At 32.9% G+C, this 19,936-nt stretch overlaps 1 protein-coding gene across 1 annotated transcript; it reads right to left on the reverse strand.

Moving 5' to 3' along the window:
- Positions 1 to 69: 69 nt before the first annotated feature.
- LOC134702443 (sushi, nidogen and EGF-like domain-containing protein 1) lies at positions 70 to 19,491 on the reverse strand. Its single transcript, XM_063563347.1, is given in 8 exon segments — positions 70 to 137; positions 1,732 to 1,851; positions 4,621 to 4,771; positions 13,665 to 13,793; positions 14,195 to 14,488; positions 15,576 to 15,712; positions 17,582 to 17,638; positions 19,419 to 19,491. Coding segments are annotated over 8 exon segments (1,029 nt in total).
- Positions 19,492 to 19,936: the final 445 nt, after the last annotated feature.

The following is a 19,936-nucleotide window of genomic DNA, read 5'->3' on the forward strand; positions in this document are numbered from 1 at the left end:
TTCGTTGCAGAAACGGTGAACATAATTTGTAATTTACTTTCTCCTTTGTTGGAGCACTATAAAATAATATTACGATGGGAAGGTCTCCAGATTAAGTTTTGTATAAGGTTTATTTTCATTTTTAATTTGTCTTTTCTCTAGACGAATTATTCACAATGACATTTAAGATAATATGAACGGATTAAGCACTTGGTTACAAATCAAAGTTATATATGACGTTCTGTTTACTTGACAGATAAGCCATTTTAGGGCTATGAACAATTTAGAAACAAAATGAGAATGATTGTTTGATTACCAAAACATTGTATCAATTACATTTTAAAGAAAGATGTACAATTCACTGCAAATTTAATAAAGATTCAAGAGATAATTCCTATTTTACATATCAGTATAAATGTCTAATAAAAAACAGTATCTTTCATTGTGTATAATATTATTTTTGTACAATAATAATTGACAAAAATACTGTACTCTTAAAGGGGCACTTGCTACGAGATATATAAAAAATCTAATATATTAAATATTTTTGCTCAATCATTAATGAAATGGAAATAGTGAAATAATAATTCGCTTTTGGCAGCCAGCTATAGCTAGTATATGGTTCAATTTTGTCAAAATAAGCTAAAAAATATTGATTACGAATTATTTATATATGACTTGCAAGTGAATAATTCGAACATTGTATTATATGTCTTTGATACTAGTAATTGATCTTAATTTGAATTAATAAGGTCACACAAGTATACTGTTTTACATTTGCGTCAACCAAATGTGTTCGTACAATAGGGTTGTGAAATCATATATCAGCGGTTTCAGATCAACAATCCAGAACGATGGCTAAAAATAGAACATAGGGGTAAATCGGGGTAAAATTCAGTTTTTTGGCGGTGACCTATAGTTGTTAATGTCTGTGTCATTTTGTGGATAGTAACGTTGTCTCATTGACAATCATACCACATCTTCTTTTTTATATCATAAATCAAAAACCAAAGCATTTAGAGCAAATCTGACATGGGGTAAAAAAATTAGCAGGTCAAGATCTATCTGGCCTGAAATTTTCAGATGAATTAGACAATCCGTTGTTAGATTGCTGGCCCTAAATTGGTAATTTTAAGGAAATTTTGCTGTTTTTGGTTATTGTCTTGTAAACAGCAATATTGTTTAGCAAAGTAAGATTTACAAATAAGTCAACATGATCAAAATAGTCAGTTGACCCCTTTAGGATTTATTGCTCTTTATATTCAATTATTAACCAATTTTCGTAAATCTAAGTAATCTTTAAAAAAAAAATGTTCTCCTCTTAAACCACTAGACTAAATTAAAACAAATTTGGCCACCTTCATCATTGGGGTATCTCGTTTGAAAAATGTGTCCAGGGACCCGGCAAACCAACCAAGATTGCCGCAATGGCCAAACAAAGAATATAAGGGTAAAATGCATTTTTTGGCTAATAACTCAAAAACCAAAGCATTCATAATTTGGTGACTATGTGGAACGCACCTATCCCATCGAATTGGAGATAAAGGGCTACAGATACAGTTAAGTCGGCTTATGCTCTTAATGTTTGATGAACTTGACTTTACATCTGGAATCAATGCCAACATTTTGTCATAAAATGTATCAAAATACTCTTCTCGGATTTAATGTTAATATATGTAGAGATATTGGTATTTTCGTTTTACCTTTAGTCCTTAAAGGCAAGTGAAAGAAGACTGTTTAAATGCAATTTACCTGTTTCACAGAGTATACCAGTAAATCCAGAAACACAATTACATCGCCATGTTGACAAGCCATCTAAATCTTGGCATGTACCGTTATGAAGACAATCTTTCCCATCACACTCGTTCACCACTTAGTGAAAAAAGTCATTCAACAGTCATGAAATTTAGTCTGTTGCAATATTGGAACTGTTTTTGTGTACATCTAAACATTCTTAAATCTAATAAGGTAATGCATTTGTGTTTCTATAGACCGACGTTTGCTTTTTCATCGATTTCGTTATACCATTTAACTGTTGGTTTGTTTGGACTCTCGTATCTTTTTTTATTATGATTTTGTAGGTAGGAGGTAAGATAACAAAATGTTTTATTGTCATTCAATTACTTGCACTATAAGATGAATTTAAAAAATGTTCAACACCAGCAATTTCTATGATACTTGTAATTAGAAAGGGAACATATTATTTTATAATACTTCACGATAAAATGCCATATTTTGATTGGCTAATACGAGGGTGTTAATTTACTCTAGCACATAGCTGAACGGGTGACATTTTTATTATGTCATCCTCTCGTACAGAGATTGATTGTTCTGTACGTGACGGCATGGAAAATTCTTTTAAATACAATTCATCTGTACAATAAAATAATGATAGGACATTCAGTATAATAAATTGAATAACACATAGCTGAGAGGGTGTAGAGCAGATTGGTACCCCTTGAAAAAAGCATATATGTTTTCTTGGGGTAACAATCTGCTCTATCACCCTCTCAGCTATGTGTTAATTTTTATAGTGACTAGAACACACCCGCGAAATCGCGGGCGTTCAGAGCGTTGTTTAAAGTATGTAAAGTGTTGGAAGAATTTTGTAAAATATTGAATGACTGGAGAATTTCAGCAAAAGTATCATTGGTCATAGGTTATTGGGGACAGGAAAATACTTTTTTTTATCCCTCCTCCTTTATTTCCAATATTCCAATTTTTTGGTTTTCTATCAATTTTAATATGAACATACATTAAGTATGTTATGAACATTCAAGTAAGGAGCTTGTAATTCGGTGGTTATTGTTTGTTTATGTGTTACATATTTGTTTTCGTTCATTTTTTTGTACATAAATAAGGCCACTAGTTTTCTGGTTTGAATTTTTTAACATGTCGGGGCCTTTTAAAGCTGAGTATGCGGTATGGGCTCGTTGTTGAAGGTCGTATGGTAACCTACAGTTGTCAATATTTGTGTAATATTGGTCTCTTGAGGAGAGTTGTCTCAACATGGCAATCATACCACATCTTCTTTTTTTGTAATGAATGAATTTTGTAAAAGATTCAATGACTGGAGGATTTCAGAAAAGGTATCAAAAGTTCACATGAAATTTTTTAGCGCTTATCTGTATATTAGGAACATTCATTACTATATAAATATAGTGCATTTACTTTCAATTCTAATTTTAATAATCGGTCCATAGTGGTCATTAATATAGTATACAGACCCTCTCTATTTAATAAACTCTGTGCCTGCCGTGGATAGTAAACTTGAAATTTATAGCAGATAGAATTATGAAAATAGACTTTATTCTTTGTATATGTATGTTCAAAGTATACAGAAAAACACAAACCGGAAGTCTAATTTGACTTAAAATTTCGTCCAATGACGGGACAATATCCGGATGCCTTTTTTCTCGTTTTTCTCTAAAAATAACTCAATCTGATCAATCATATGAATGGATGAAAAATAGCACTATGCACTGTACCTATAGGAAACAGAGGCGTGTTGTTTAATTTATTGTGGTAAGAAGAGAAGCGACACCCAAAATGAGGTCTTCTAATTTAATAGTATAGATATGCATACGAATCATGTTTTGTACCAAACCAAAAGAAAAAGAAGTTCAAACCAAACTAAATGCTTTCAAACTTAATTCATGGCTGAAGCAATAATTTGAAATACTATACCATGTGACCTTCGAAGGGGTTCAGATTTGACATTGGATAGAAGAGAAAAGACGTGGGACGAGAGATACCAGCTGAGGGATAGTCAAACTCATAGATCGAAAACAATTGCCATAGCTAAATATAAAAAGTCAAAAAGACATATAATAGTACTGAAGACACAACGTAGACAACTAAAGACTAAGCAATACAGACCCAAACCAAAAACGTGGGGTGATCTCAGGTGCTAATGAAGGGTAAGCAGATCCTGCGTCACATTTGGCATCCGTCGTGTTACTTATGTTATCAAAAATCCGGTAAATAGTCATATTTGGTAGGTCACATTCGTGCAAACAGAAGCTTATTGTAGTTATTAAGATATAAAGAACATATCCATTATCCTTTGTGAAACGGTTATTCCACAACGGTCAACCAATTCGTGATGGCGTCCGTAAAATTTACGAAGAGATGATTTTATTTACACCATGTGGAAATCTCGGTTTAATAGCTTTATTGTGAGCAGCAATATAATAGTACATATTAAATTTGCATGTTCTGTGACTTCAAATAGATATGCTTCTTTTATCTGAATTGTCGTGTAAATATTTTCAAATTTCAAAGTTTGAACAAAACGTATCTAATTTAAGGTACAACCAATACAGAACAAAATTTATCTGAGACTGTTGTTGTAAAACAATTAAATATTTACATTGCTTAACTAACTAATGTCTTAAGTGTCCTTGCTTTCTTTACATTTGTTTCTTTATTAATTGGTGTTAAGTATCCATAGTCAACATATCCAATGCAATTCCTACATCACGTGTGTTGCATAAATAAAATAAGTATCATACAGTACACCAATTAAATCCAAACTGCATTCATGGTATATGTTGAAAGGCATGTATAATTTCATTTTGAACTTTTAATTTTTAAATGCTTTCATAACATTAACAGAGTAAGAACATTTTAAAAACTTACAAGTAGCCTGTTCTATTGAAGCAAGATCAACACGGAATATATATTTCCCCGGAATTCTAATATTAGACATCTGTGGAATATTAATGATATCTGGTGTTCGAGAGCCATTTACAACATAGTAGTTGACTCCATCGCCAGCATCGAATCCGACCTACAAGTAAATAAACTCATCATAGATAACGGAACTAAATTTTGTTTATACGCCAGACGTGCGTTTCGTCTACTAAAGACTCATCAGTGAGCTCGAATCAAAAAAGTTAAATAGGCCAAGTAAAGTAGGAAGTTGAAGAGCATTGAGAACCAAATTCCTAAAAGTTTTGCCAAATACAACTCAGATATTCTATGCCTGAGGTAGAAAAGCCTTGGTATTTCAAAAATTAAGAGTCAATAGTGTATTTATTGATGTACGAAGATAAAATGATTAGTTTCCTACATAATTGATAGATTCAACAACACTTGTCGTTACATTGAATATGTATTCATAGTTGGATAATCAAACACTATGATCTTAATATAATGTCTAATAAAAGCAACCATAGCATGACGCTGTTCAAAAGTTATCAATCAATCAAAAGAAAACAAATCCGGGTAACGAAGCTTAAACCGAGGACAACACATCAATTATAAAAGGAAACCAAAGGAACATCAGAAACACTGAATTTGTGCAACAAAAACACATACAAGCATACGGACTATTTGATAACAAATGCCATATTCCTGACTTTGTACATTAAAACCTGCTTCTATTCATGGAGGTGGTTGAAGATTTGTTTTCCTTTTGTTTTTTTTTCTTTTGTCGTTTTCTTATTCGTTTTTTTTTGTGTATAATTTTGTTTTTATTTAACCAAATAGGGCTACGAGTTTGCTGTCATTCTATACAAGTCAGTGGATGAAAAGCTGTTGATGTCCTTAATCTCCAGTCCCCGACATCTCAATTTGACGTAATAAATGCAATGCAGACCACAGCTATTTGAATCATCGGGTTGAATTTTATTGTCAAAAACACAGTATTCCAGTCCGTTCACGATGAATACATTTCTAAAATCGCATTGGTAAGTTTCCCGGTATCATTCTAAGGAGTCGAAAAATGATGCAGGAAAAGCAATGCAATGACTCCCTGTTTGATCACAGTTGTCTGTATTGACCACAAACGTTCTAGGCCTGGCACTCACATAGCTAGGCAAGTCTTCTGCACAGCACACGGTCACGGGAGCGTAGTTTAAAGTATGTAAAGTGTTGGAAGAATTTTGTAAAATATTGAATGACTGGAGAACTTCAGCAAAAGTACAATTATTTTATAAACAATAGCCGTTTCAGCTAAACAAAACTGTTTGAAATGTAGTTATACGTTAATAAGATGTAGCAATCAAATGGCAAAGACAAACTAAGGACATCCAAAAGGCTACATAGTATAGTATAGTATAGATTTCAACAATATAGCTGTCTATGTTCTAGACCATATGAGTATTGTTACCGACCGTACCGTACGCGTACGGTCCACACGGTATGCATGCTTTTTCAAAATACGCATACGTCGGACTGTTCGCGTACGGCGCGGTCTGCCAGATTTTAAGAAGTTGGTCAAGTTTGAATACAAATAAATATATTACAGATCAACATGACATAAATCTGGAATTAAAATAAAAAAGTCCAATTGTAATTGGAATAAAAACTTATTGTTTTGACCATTTAAATAGGTCGCGTTTATTTAAACTGATAAGCTCCTGTATTTACCATGAAATTCAATATTACTCACTGAATTGAAGACATAATGTGGGTGAATTTTTTTAGAATATTTCGGAACTTTTCTAGAAAAAAAACCGTCAAAATAGCTGTTTCCTTGTGAGACAACAGGTCAATTTCTAGTTTTAATATAAAAATAAAATTTGATAGAAAGAATACAAAAAAAAATAACATTAAAACGCAATTCTCCAAATGATGTAACAATTTAGGAAAAAAAGGAAGGAGCCTAAATGTAAAAAAGTTAATAATTTAAAATTACCAATTGTAAACTACATAAACGCGCATTTCCCGCTTTTCGTTACACCACAATAAACTTTCCTAGGAGCCGTGGATTGCGGAATATCGTCTGTATATTTCCAAAATATTCACGTAAATTGATTGCGTCGTGTGTGAAAACAGTAATTGGCCAATCAAATCTGTATATATCATTTAATATTCACGGTTGTGAACCCCTTTAACCCGAACTACTGAGTCGTAAAAATTACATGCTTTGCATATTCTTTAGCTTTTATATACTTAGTAGGCAACTCTTTTGTTGGTTGGTTGTAGCATAATATTATCATGCACCGACTTTCAAAAGAGACCACAAAAACTCTCTTTGTAAATACAGAATTAAGCATCCTATCCCGCTAGTAGGCGCTTGAATATCTATTTATTTGAAATAACCCAAGATATATGATCATATATGAGGTTGTGAATGAGGTTTACAAAATAGAGAATAATGTGGATAATTGTAAGGGAGTTGCAGAATCCAACCGTCACTTTCGCCGGTATGATTCCTACGCCTTCAGTTTCATATTGGAGAGATCCATAATTCATTCCAATTTAAAAAAACAACAACAACAAAAACAACTTTATTGATAAGCCTTTTTTTCAAATTGGGCTATTAATAATAAAATCTAACCTGTTCTGGTGATATTAAAGAATTTTACTCTGTCAGATTCCAGATTACTCGGACTTTTAATGTCGGATAACTAATGCTGCTGTTTATGTTATAAAACTTTATGCTCAGCGCTAGTTTCTCGGTACTATTTCCTCATATATCACAAACTAGATAAGATCAAATATAACTTATTGTATCTTATCTACTGCTTAAATTGTTATCCCACATATCCAAATTATTAAGTAAGCTAAGTTAAAATATTTAAATTTTTCTGTGATTCGTTTCAATCAGACATTTAACAAAATTGATAAATGGTTTCATTTGTGTAGTGCAAATTCTAAAGGGGCACATAATTAAAATATAAGCATATTTTTTAATGCTGAAAAGATAAGAATGGCTAAAAGATTTACAGAACAAACAATGCAACCCCCACCCTCGTTTCCAATAATCTGGCCGACCCTCACTGTGTCGGATAGTTTCGTTTAATATTTTTGACTGTTTTTGTTTCCAAAAAGAATAGTGGTACAAAGGGTTGTTAATATATGTATTTTAGATCACTGACGAAGTGAACACAAAGAAAAATATTGCATGACTCACGGCAAAGTTTGCTATGTATTCTAACCAAATTAAAATCGTAAAAAATGCATTTGTGTTTAACCCATTAAATAATGAAAAAGAACCTCACTAAAAATATGGCAAAATAAACAATTAAACTTCAGACATTTCTGCATCTTATGATATTTATTTTATAAAAATCACTCAAAGACTTATTTCGTAATATTTAAAAAAAAATATCGATTTTAGTTAAAATGATAGGACATTTTTTGAGGGGGAACTCACTTAAGAATTGTCTTATGACTGTTAGCGTCATATAGCTTGAATTAATATTGAAAACGGACTAAAATTCTTTAGTTGCTTTAATGTTGATATAAACATATCGCCATAATTCGCCATCCATAATAATTATTTTAAAAAATGTTTATTTGGCATGCCATACTCGACGTGGAAGACCGAGAGACGTGGTGTAGTGGTTAGTGCATCGGACTACTTACACAAAGGTTCCTGGTTCGATTCCCGTTTGGGATGAAAAATTCAGGAACTCAATTTTCGGCTCTCCCTTGACACCATCTGCGAGTATGGTCTTGAGGAAACGATGATAGTCCGTCGGAAAGGGACGATAAATGGCTGACCCGTGTTAAGAGAGAGCCACATCTCTTGCACGTTAAAGACACCCTTGTAGATTTCGAAAAAGAGTAGGATAATGCCGCTACAAGGCAGCACTCGCACCCGCAAAGTGGAAAGGAATTAATATAATTTGCAAAACTTGTTTCCCAATCCTTTATAAATAAATATGTTTAAACTAAAGCACTCTTCTTGGTTTACGATACACTTACGATGATACACACGACGTATACTCAGATAGCAAACATGTGTTGGGCCCACGTTGGCATTTTGCTCATCGGCCCTTCGTTGGCCCAACATGTTGGGTCTTTGTTGGGCCAACATCAGTATGCCACCAAAGTTAACTATTTGCCAATAATCTGCATCAACAATGTTAACTGTTTGCCAACAGTCTACCAACGTAGTCTAGTTTTGAAATTATGTTGGGCCATTGTTGGTCGTACTACAGTTTGCCAACGTCCTTAACAACGTTTTGTTATGCTTTCCATATAATATTTTTTACTACAAATCAGTATATTATGGACTATACTGTATTGTATATAGATAATATAAAAATCAACTGCCAATTGGAGAGTGAGAAAATCCACTCGTGTCAAATGATCAGAAGAAATTACTGAATATTTTTTCTAATGAAACTATATTCAAATTTTATTTATTTTTGGGGCTGGTTTTAAATATTTTTTGTTTGCGCAAAAAAAATATTCAATCAATAAGATAAATACATTTAGATGACTACACAGATTTGAAAATATTAGATAAAGAGAATGAAGAGCACATCTTTTTGTTTGCACTTTGGAATAATATTTAAAAAACTAAATAAAATTCTGTGGTATAAAACGGGGAGATAAGTACTTGATACGTTGGCATATTGTTGGCACAATGTTGGCTTATATTTCAATATTGTCATGAAATATATCATTAGAATGAGCATTCAAATAAAGTTTGTTTAAAATTGGTTCAGTGGGTTCAGTCAGAAGATCTTACACTGAACCAATGGACGACATAAGTCGAATATCATTGGACCAACTACTTAAGGTAGCACAATACAAAGATTTTATAACTCCAACTCCCATGTTTTAAAATGCTGTAACTTTCTTAATAATGCTTAAAAATTTATAAAAGTGCTAGTTTGTATAGCTAACAGATTACTCTTTTAAATTAATGCAATGTTAGAATTATGCAACAATTATGTAACCAATTATAATGTTAACTGTGTCAAAAATATTTTTCACCAAATTTCCACTTTCAAATGAAATTAGCTTCTGCATAGGTATCCCTAGAGGGTGATTTTATTATATGTTGTTCATATGGCCATTATCTACAAAAGGGTGTCTCAGAATTCAGATAGAATGTACAGAACAAATTGTACTCCTAATTATCTTCTTGTATGTGGTTAAGATGTTTACACTAATTAGAGATTTATGAGAGAATGGAACCCCATATAGAGACAATCTGAGACACCCTTTTGAAGCCCATGATGTGTTGATTAAGATTTCGTTAAAATGTTCTGTATAGTTAAAGAGATGATAGAGCTAAATTCATTCGAGTGAACTTACCCAGATTTTGCCGCTAATTACATAATAATTGATTACATAATGATTGCATAATAAAAATATTGCATTTATTTATAAGATTAATCTTTTATCTTTCTATATATACCTCTTTTATTATTTTCTATGCATTCGTAGGAAAGTTAGAGCATTTCAAAGGTTAGTGATTGGAAGTAAAAAAATCTTTGTATTGTGCTACCTTAAATAACAGTTGGTAAGAAAATGTTGGGCCAACATTTGGTCAACCATACAAAAATGACAGTTGGTGCCAAGTTGTTTGGCCAATAGTGTCAAAATAACTGTTGGCTGAGTGTTGTGGGGCCAACGTTGGTCTCGTGTTGTACTGCCAACGCCAACTGTTTACCAACTGTGCCAACTAATCACCAATGTTGGCCCAACAAAGTATTGCTATCTGGGTAACTTACGATCAACTTAGTAGTTCTTTACGATGCCTTTGTGAAACACACGTAACGGGAACGTAGAACCACACGTAAACCGATCGCAAACTGATACGATGATCGTAAGTTAAGAAGGCTTTGTGAAACGGTGGCCAGATGTGGATTTTAATTAATCTTTTGGGGTGAAATTTTAATGATATGATATTAAATATAATTGGTTCAAAATGATTTGGAATGCAATACTACTGAATATTTACGACTTATAAGATAAGAAATCTAAACACTAAAGATAATTATTTTATGTTACAGACGATATTTCTATAGTTGTCTGTTAATTAAAACCAGACAAAACAGTGTACACCTGTAAACATTTTATTAAAAAAAAGTGTAAATAAACTCATCATAGAAACCAGGACCAAATTTATCATAGTAAACAGATACTTATTCTTAATCAACAGGTGTGCATTATCTCTTAATCTTATTATTTGAGGTGTCATTTTAATCAGCACCATATGATATTAATTAGTGGTTGACAGAAATCGAAAAGCAATGCTACTGAATTTTCTACGGTTGTCATGTTTATAATATAAGCAATCCAAAAACTAAAAGTATAAAGATAAATATTTTATGTATTGATATCAAACATTTTAATCCAATTAACTTAACACGTGCATATATTTATAGTACCGCCTACTTGATTGATTGACAGTTTATATCTGATTTATGTAAATAGTATATCTTGAGGAATTCTTACAGTTGTTATATACATGTCTTAGTAGTAACTATTTTAAGAGGTAGGCAATTTTTTTCAAAATTATCACTGACTTATTATTGTAACGTGTAACCGGGCGGGGACGTTTAGATGTTTTTATCCTCGGGTTCGTACCAGTTTCCTGGATTTGAAAAGCAATTCAAAAGTTCTAAAGTCAATGAAAAGTTACACTATCACTATCAAATATGAAACAAATACTTAACTACATACAACGATTTTCAACACCTATAGTCTGGAACCTAAATGTATAGAACTGGTCTGAAACCTAAATGTATAAAACTGGTCTGGAACCTAAATGTATGAAACCGGTCAGACGGTTTGGAACTATTGTCTGAAACCTAAATGTTTAGAACCTGTCTGAAACCTAAATGTTTAGAACCTGTCTGAAACCTAAATGTTTGAAACTGGTCAGACGGTTTGGAACTATTGTCTGAAACCTAAATGCTTGGAACCTGTCTGAAACCTAAATGTTTGGAACCTGTCTGAAACCTAAATGTTTGAAACGGGTCAAACGGTTTGGAACTATTGTCTGAAACCTGAATAAAACGAATGTATGGAAACTATTCAAACTGTTGTAAACTTTCGACGTATGAAACTTTATTAAAATATATTTATAAAACGGTTGGAACAAGGTAGCACTAAGGTATGGTTTAACAGCAAACACTCACTGCAATAGTGAGAGATGTGGAACGCAAAACTTTAGCACTAACCCTGTTTATACAACTTCTACGTAACCGAAACTATTTATATCTTCTCAACAGGTTTCAAACACTCCACTTTGTTTGAATACTCCTGCTACTCGTCTTTAAATATTAATGGTCCAACCTTTTTAATCTTCTTCTTACGACGTCTCTGATAAGAATGACAATTTACACTGGATAGCTACCACTATTTATACTTCTAACGCGGACCTCGAAGAGAGCACCCTAGTAACAACTGTACAGGTAAAGCGTCTGATAGCAACCAAGGATAAAGGGATGATTTTAGATACAGTTTTCAACGGTAAACGGATGATATGGGAAAGTAAAAAAGATATCGGAAAATATAAAACTGTAGATAGTTATCAAAAGTACCAGGATTATAATTTTATACGCCAGACGCGCGTTTCGTCTACATAAGACTCATCAGTGACGCTCAGATCAAAATAGTTAAAAAGCCAAACAAATACAAAGTTGGAGAGCATTTATGACCCAAAATTCCAAAAAAGTTTTGCCAAATACGGCTAAGGTAATCTACTCCTGGGGTAAGAAAATCCGTAGTTTTTCGAAAAATTCAAAGTTTTATAAACAGAAAATTTATAATATGACCATATAATTGATATTCATGTCAACACCGAAGTGCTGACTACTGGGCTGCCGCTGGTGATACCCTCGGGGACGAAACGTCCACCAGCAGTGGCATCGACCCAGTGGTGTAAATAGTTATCAAAAGTACCAGGATTATAATTTTATACGCCAGACGCGCGTTTCGTCTACATAAGACTCATCAGTGACGCTCAGATCAAAATAGTTAAAAAGCCAAACAAATACAAAGTTGAAGAGCATTGAGGACCCAAAATTCCAAAAAAGTTTTGCCAAATACAGCTAAGGTAATCTACTCCTGGGGTAAGAAAATCCTTAGTTTTTCGAAAAATTCAAAGTTTTATAAACAGAAAATTTATAATATGACCATATAATTGATATTCATGTGAACACCGAAGTGCTGACTACTGGGCTGGTGATACCCTCGGGGACGAAACGTCCACCAGCAGTGGCATCGACCCAGTGGTGTAAATATTTATCAAAAGTACCAGGATTATAATAGAACTATTATAACCTTCTTAAACTGCAAATTCGTAACATTATTTAGGGGTTAGATTGAAAGGGATAGTGTTTAACTAATTAGAATTCACGTCTGTTCTTGAGGGTTTATCGTCCACTTTTGAGGGTGTGACGTCACTAAACGTGTCAACTTCGTACGGAAGCCTGGTCCTGTGTTTAAGCGTCAGCGTCCGCACCCAAATCCGGCGTTCGTGCGAGTCATATCCTAAGGTATGCATTCCAATGTCAAGTCAATCTATGACGTCCGCGCTGAGGCCCAAATATTGCGTCGGCGTCCGCGTCTAAGCCCAAAATGGCGTTGGTGTGTGAGGAATACCCTTACGTACGCATCCCGATTGCAGAATCAACAAGGGCGTCCGCGTTAAGGCTCAGATATAGCGTCGGTGTACTTGCACAGGTTTAAATATAGCGTTCGCGTCCGACATCCGAGGTTAAAAGCTCATACAATATCACATACACTACTATTGCCAATGCGACAACTCTCCAAAAGATACCAAAATGACGCAGAATTAACAACTATAGCAATGATCAAAGCTCATACCTCATACTTCGCTTTACAAGGCCCCGAAATGACAATGTTAAACAATTCAAACGAGAAAAGTAACGGTCTTAAGATTATTTATGTACAAAAAATGAATGAAAATCAAATATGTAACACATAAAAAAAAACGACATCCACTGAAAACATGTATTTACCTGAGACCCAGAACCAGCTGCATTGGTACCATCATTTGAAGTTCCAGATGTCCACTGTACTTTATAATAATTGTATATTACAAAAGAATGCGTTCCATCAGTTACAAGAACACATTGGAAAGTGTTCCGCTAAAATGATATTATTAATAGTTAATGCCTGTTATTAGGACAGATTTTAAATAAAGATGTGCAGAATCTATAATGGCAGTGTTATATTAGTTATCGAAGGTACCAGGATTATAATTTAGTACTCCAGACGTGCGTTTCGTCTACTTAAGACTCATAAGTGACGCTCATATAAAAAAAATTATAAAGCAAAACAAGTACAAATTTGAAGAGCGTTGAGGATTCAAAATTCCAAAAAGTTGTGCCAACGGTTTAGATGAAATATTTTTATCACAATGATTTAAATGTATTGGTTTAACTCACATTTATATTGATGGTATTTCAATAATAACATTGTGTGTATGAAGATCGAAAAACGCAGATGCAAATCACACTGAATTGATCAACAAAAAGTGTATTCATACCATTCTCTGCCCAATGGAATCAGATCCGTAAAATGCAACTTTACTCCAAGTTGTCACAAATATCCAACTTGCATTGAAACCGGATTGCTGAGGGAAAACTGTGTGAATTTCCGTCGAAGCTTTCTGAAGTAATACAGGGTTCGTTGTTTCCCTATACCAGATGTCTCCTCCTTTTCTGGTATCAATATCACCCCAGTATACAGCAACTATCTGAGTATTTTGTTGGAATGGGAATGGAGAAGGCGTAAAGGTACTTAAAGCAGACAGAAATGTCAAATCTCCGTTGGTATTTACCTAAAATAAAACGTATATAACATTAAAAAACATACTTGCCAATATTTTTTAAATTGATATAAATGAAATATTTCAACAGCATAGATACAAAGGTATGTAACTTTGAAATTGAATGACAAGCTTGATTATTTATTTTAACAAGTTATATGGCTGATATAACTTAATCTAAAATACATTTACATTAACACGATTAATACGATTTCTTTATTTTGTAGACATATTGGTAAATACATTTTGAAGGAATAAAATAAAGTACCAATTCGACATTTTAACTTGTCCACGGATAATTGATTAAGTTCATTTCTATTCTGTATTAGGCAATCATTATAGAACAAAACCATTGTTAGGGCAGATTTTTTCAATTTCTCAAACTCGGCACTCCAGGTAGCCAAAGATTACACTAAATTAATATAATAACAAAGTGTTCTTAATATAGACAGCAGTAGTATACCGATGTTCGAAATGCATAAATCGATTGAGAAAAACAAATCATCGGGGCTACAAACCAAAACCGAGGGAAACACGTCAAATATAAGAGAAGCACTACTGCACAACAAAGTCGAAATAAACTTACAACGTCATGGCTAAAAAAGACATAAAACACAACATACACATAATAGTACTGATCCTTGGTCTAACATGTATACTATTTGTAAACTCTGATGTTCCGTATACTCTGTACGATCTACAAAACGTTAGTGCGGAACACATTGGAGGTATTCAACACGTCGATTATTGAAGTCAATTTTTTTCTATAAGAAAATATTGATTCGAAGAGGAGATGATATTTACAGCATAACTTTGGAAGTATTTTAAAGTTCAACGGAACAAAATACACATACACAGAGACTAAAGATACAACATGAAGATTCAAACTCTTAAGTCGAAAATAAACCTACAACGCCATGGATAAAAAAAAGAATAAGTACAACAGACACACAACAGTACGCGAAACACAACACAGAAAAGCAAAGGAAGAGCAACACGAATCCCAAGTATGTTCTTTCTCGTTTGAAGATATTTCCCCAAACTCGGACGATTGTAAGCATCAATTGAATATACTATTAATGGTATATTTAATACTTACAAACAGTGACCTATGACTAGTGTTGAAAAATGGAAACGATGAACTGATGTGAATTTCACTTGAACTGCCGTCGTCGTTCGGAGGTAAATGATTGTCATGAGATGGGTTGCCATATGGATAAAACATGCTAAGCGGAATAGCGGAGCATGCATTAAAAAAGGCAAAATATATCAACCATACACTAATGATTTCCATTGTGTAAGGTGACTGCTTTACCTCAATATATACTCAATGTTTTCGGAAGAGAAAGCATTAAAAATCTAGACGGAATAAAATAGACCAATCAAAAATAAAATATTTTATTTTTATGATTATTCTTTGCTTGAATTACGTGACAGTGGATATTTGACCAATGTAACAACTCTTCCTGTATACAATCAGTAGAGAAACAGAACTATTTATCAGTATATATCAAGGAATAGTGCAAAAAATTAGTAACAACTGATCGAATGACATGGTGTCGTTTTCACGTAATGTTTTGGTCCTAAAATAACCGATTTTGGTAAATTAATCTATGCCACTAAGTTAGATTTAATGATCGTCTTACATAACACACATTTACTGTTTGATTAGCATTCTTATAAATTGGATTTATTTCACACAGTAGGTCTGTTTCGGAGTAAGTAAACCGGTCTTCCTTGTTAACACTTCGACAACCGATTCTTTATAATTGCAATGTTTATAAGTTTGTTTAGTTTAAAATAATAATATCAACTGTCAAAGTGTGCAATATAAATCATTATTATAAAAAATTTAGATATAAAATCTGGCAAGAAAATCATTGTAATGAGTATATTTTGAATTGACTTTTTAACTACATGGCAGTTGTTCTTGGGCTAATATTTGGAATAAAATAATTGTATAGAAATGTATTAATGTTCATTATAAATTATGTCTGCAAATTTAAGTTATATTTTGATTTGTTTGTACTCTTACAAAGATGTAAAATGTTTCAATAACAGAATTAATAAAAACATTCATATACATTTTAGAAATATAATATGACAAAATATCTGTGATATTATTTACAGCATTGTAGAATGAACTTTCTGATACCTTTCTATTTAATTTTTTATCCTGTTTCACTGAGATGGTGCAACAATGGTTACTCACAATTCAAAAAAAGGTTTATCGTAAAAACATATTTTTTATTCTGAAGACCTATTAGTGACCTTCTGTTGTTGTCTGTTCTATGGTCAGGTTGTTGAGGTTTATATTAAAAACATATTTTTTTTATTCTGAAAACCTATTAGTGACCTTCTGCTGTTGTCTGTTCTATGGTCAGGTTGTTGTCCTTTGACACATTTCCCATTTCCAATCTCAATGTTAGTTTTCATCTAAAAAGTAATAACATCGTTGTTGACATGGATATCAATTATATATATATATAAAAAAAAAAGAAGATGTGGTATGATTGCCAATGAGACAACTATCCACAAAAGACCAAAATGACACAAACATGGTCATTTTTATAAATTTACTGTTTGCAAAGTATGAACCATTCGAAATACTAAGGATTTTCTTATCCCACGCATATACTACCATAGCTGTATTGGACACAACGTTTTTGGAATTTTGGTTCCTCAATGCTCTCCAACTATGCACTTGTTTGGCTTTTAAACTATTTTGATCTGAGCGTCACTGATGAGTTTCATGTAGACAAATCTCGCGTGTGGTGTACAAAATTATAAGCCTAGTACCTTGATAAATATTTGCACACTTTTCCCCATATGATTTGCAATAAGTTGTACGCGTTTTGTGTACTGTTATATAAGCCTGTTATATTAAATGGGCGTTTATAACCACTGATTCAGTTTTGCCTATAGGGCTACATTTTCCCAGTAGTCAATAATTTTGTTTTGACATTAGGTGGTTAAGAACTTCTTACTTGTCATGCTATTCAAATTAGTTTTTCATTTACACTGCAATTCCTGTGATTCTATAGCAATATTAAGTATTGTTTACTATATATCAAGGGTGTTTTTCCCTTATCTCATCTCAAAGAGACCCCGAAATTATACTAGCCATCATCAACTAAAACAGGCTCGTTATACAAAGTTTAACTGAAATACCAAAATCCAAGTGTAAAAGATTATCGGGAACCCAATTTGATATAATTTGCTGTGTAATATGGTGTGAGTAAATAACTTTTTCTGTCTCTTTATAGTAGGCCCTTAATTGTTGGTCTAAAAAAACACCGAGACAGATTTGACTGACTGTAGTATTACAGGGTGAAAAAAAGGGAACATTCAGATTTTAACAAAATTTGCTTTATTTCTTCACAGATTTTAAAAAAGAAATTAACTCAAATATGAAGTTTTATAAATATCTAATGAAGATAGATAGAATCCTGAGTCTTACATATGATGACTCAGCATAAATTCACAGTTTACAGTATGCATAGTTTACTTAAAGTCCTGATAACAAAATTTAATTCATAATATTTGCATATTTGTAGTTTTTAAAAAAAATGTTTTAAAGAAGTGCTTATGTTTACCAACATGTTTATATATATCCCGGTTGGTAAGGTTGTCCTGCGAGGGAACATTCTGTGCTCGTGATTCAGTCCTGGCGGGTGCTGGTTGGTCCTTATTCTGTGCTGGTGGGTTTGCTTACATTGTATCAGAACGGCAATAAAAAAAACTGTTGTTGCTTATCATACATAAATATGAGCTGTTGTTGACAATTCAATACACAACTACCGCGTTCTAGCAACATCAAATCATTCTGAAATCTTCAAAATTTTAGCATTTTGGTTAATTTTTAGACGGTTTCCGTTTAAATGAAAGGGGCGCATTCGTGTTCATGCATAATATTGAAATGTAAGTTCTATTTGATCATAATACAAAAGATATATATAAAGGTTGAGGATGAACACGGATGCGGCCACTTTCATTTTTGACAAAAACCATCTGAAAAATGACGTTTTGTGGCATATTTGATAGATTTAAGCTTGAACCAAAGCGTTTGTAATGACGAAATCAGTTAAAATCTTTCACATAAACTTATCAAATCAATTGAAATAGACACTTAAGTGTTTAAAACTGTTCAAAAACTTTTGTTAGATGAACCTAAAATTTGAGGCAAAAATCGGCACTTATCGGACGTACTCCTTTGTACGATACTGTTATATATATAAAAAAAAAAGCAATATTCATGTAGAAAATGTACGGGGATTGGTATTTTTAACCCCCCCCCAACAATCCATTTGAAATTGATGACAAAATCGTTATTTGTGCCAATGTAAACATGATTCAAAGATACAGCCCAATTTACTAATTAAATATTTGTATTTATAGAAGAATTTAGTAAAGGTATAAGGTATATTATGGCAAACAAAATCCATGTCTCAGTAATTTACCAGTGATACATTGAATACGTTCGTCAACATCAATGACATCACTACACAGAGGCAACGAACGAGTATGGTAATCGAAACAGAGTATGATAGATCCCGTATATCTGATTTCAAAAACCAGACTTTTTTAAATTGAGTGGAATCGTATGCAGATAGTTATCATAACATCTGTAAAATTGATGGTAACATACGGAGAATAAGGACGGGATCCAAAATAGACTGGACTAATGTGACTGTCCAAGACAATTGGTATGAAGTTTTATATTCTTCTGGTTTGTAAATAAGTACAACCAACAATGTTAGTAATGAAATATGTGTCGCGGCGTGAATCAGGACAAGACAACATATGATCCTGCATGCTTTCAGTTTTCTATCAATTTTCTTTTGAAATGAACGTGTAGGAATGATTATTGATATCATATGGTTATCCGATACCGGTGGCACCCTAACGACTGCTTGTTTTATCCTGTAGATTATTGCCATACAGAGAGGTATTTCTACAAAACACACACAACACAATGTCCATAGACCTTCAGCTATTGTCACAGAAAAGGACATGTCACCAAATATTTTAACATCCTGGTGACAATCGGTCGCTTCCCTTGTCCCATATACTATACCAACTGTTACATAGAATACGATAATACAAATATCAATGCAACATGTGATATATCCTAATAAGACGCGTCTTCTTTGTAAAATAGTTGTAGGCAATGGAAACGAGGCTTGAAATCTATCAACAGCAACAACGGCTATCTGTACAGACGTCGCTCCAAAACAAATACAGGAGATCACCGATATTATAAGACAAATGTATTTTAGTTCTCTGGTTTGTGTGAATACTAAAGTATAATGTAAAGCAAAGTTGAATGAATATAATCCATGCAGTCCTGATATACAAAACATAAAACGGTAAAACAAATTTGAACGAAGGTATTTCGACTTTATGAATTTCGACAAAACAACTGCATTGGCTAAAATAGATATAAAGGAGCATAAATAA

The sequence above is a fragment of the Mytilus trossulus genome, unplaced genomic scaffold, assembly GCF_036588685.1.
Source record: "Mytilus trossulus isolate FHL-02 unplaced genomic scaffold, PNRI_Mtr1.1.1.hap1 h1tg000463l__unscaffolded, whole genome shotgun sequence".
Lineage (NCBI taxonomy): Eukaryota > Metazoa > Mollusca > Bivalvia > Mytilida > Mytilidae > Mytilus > Mytilus trossulus.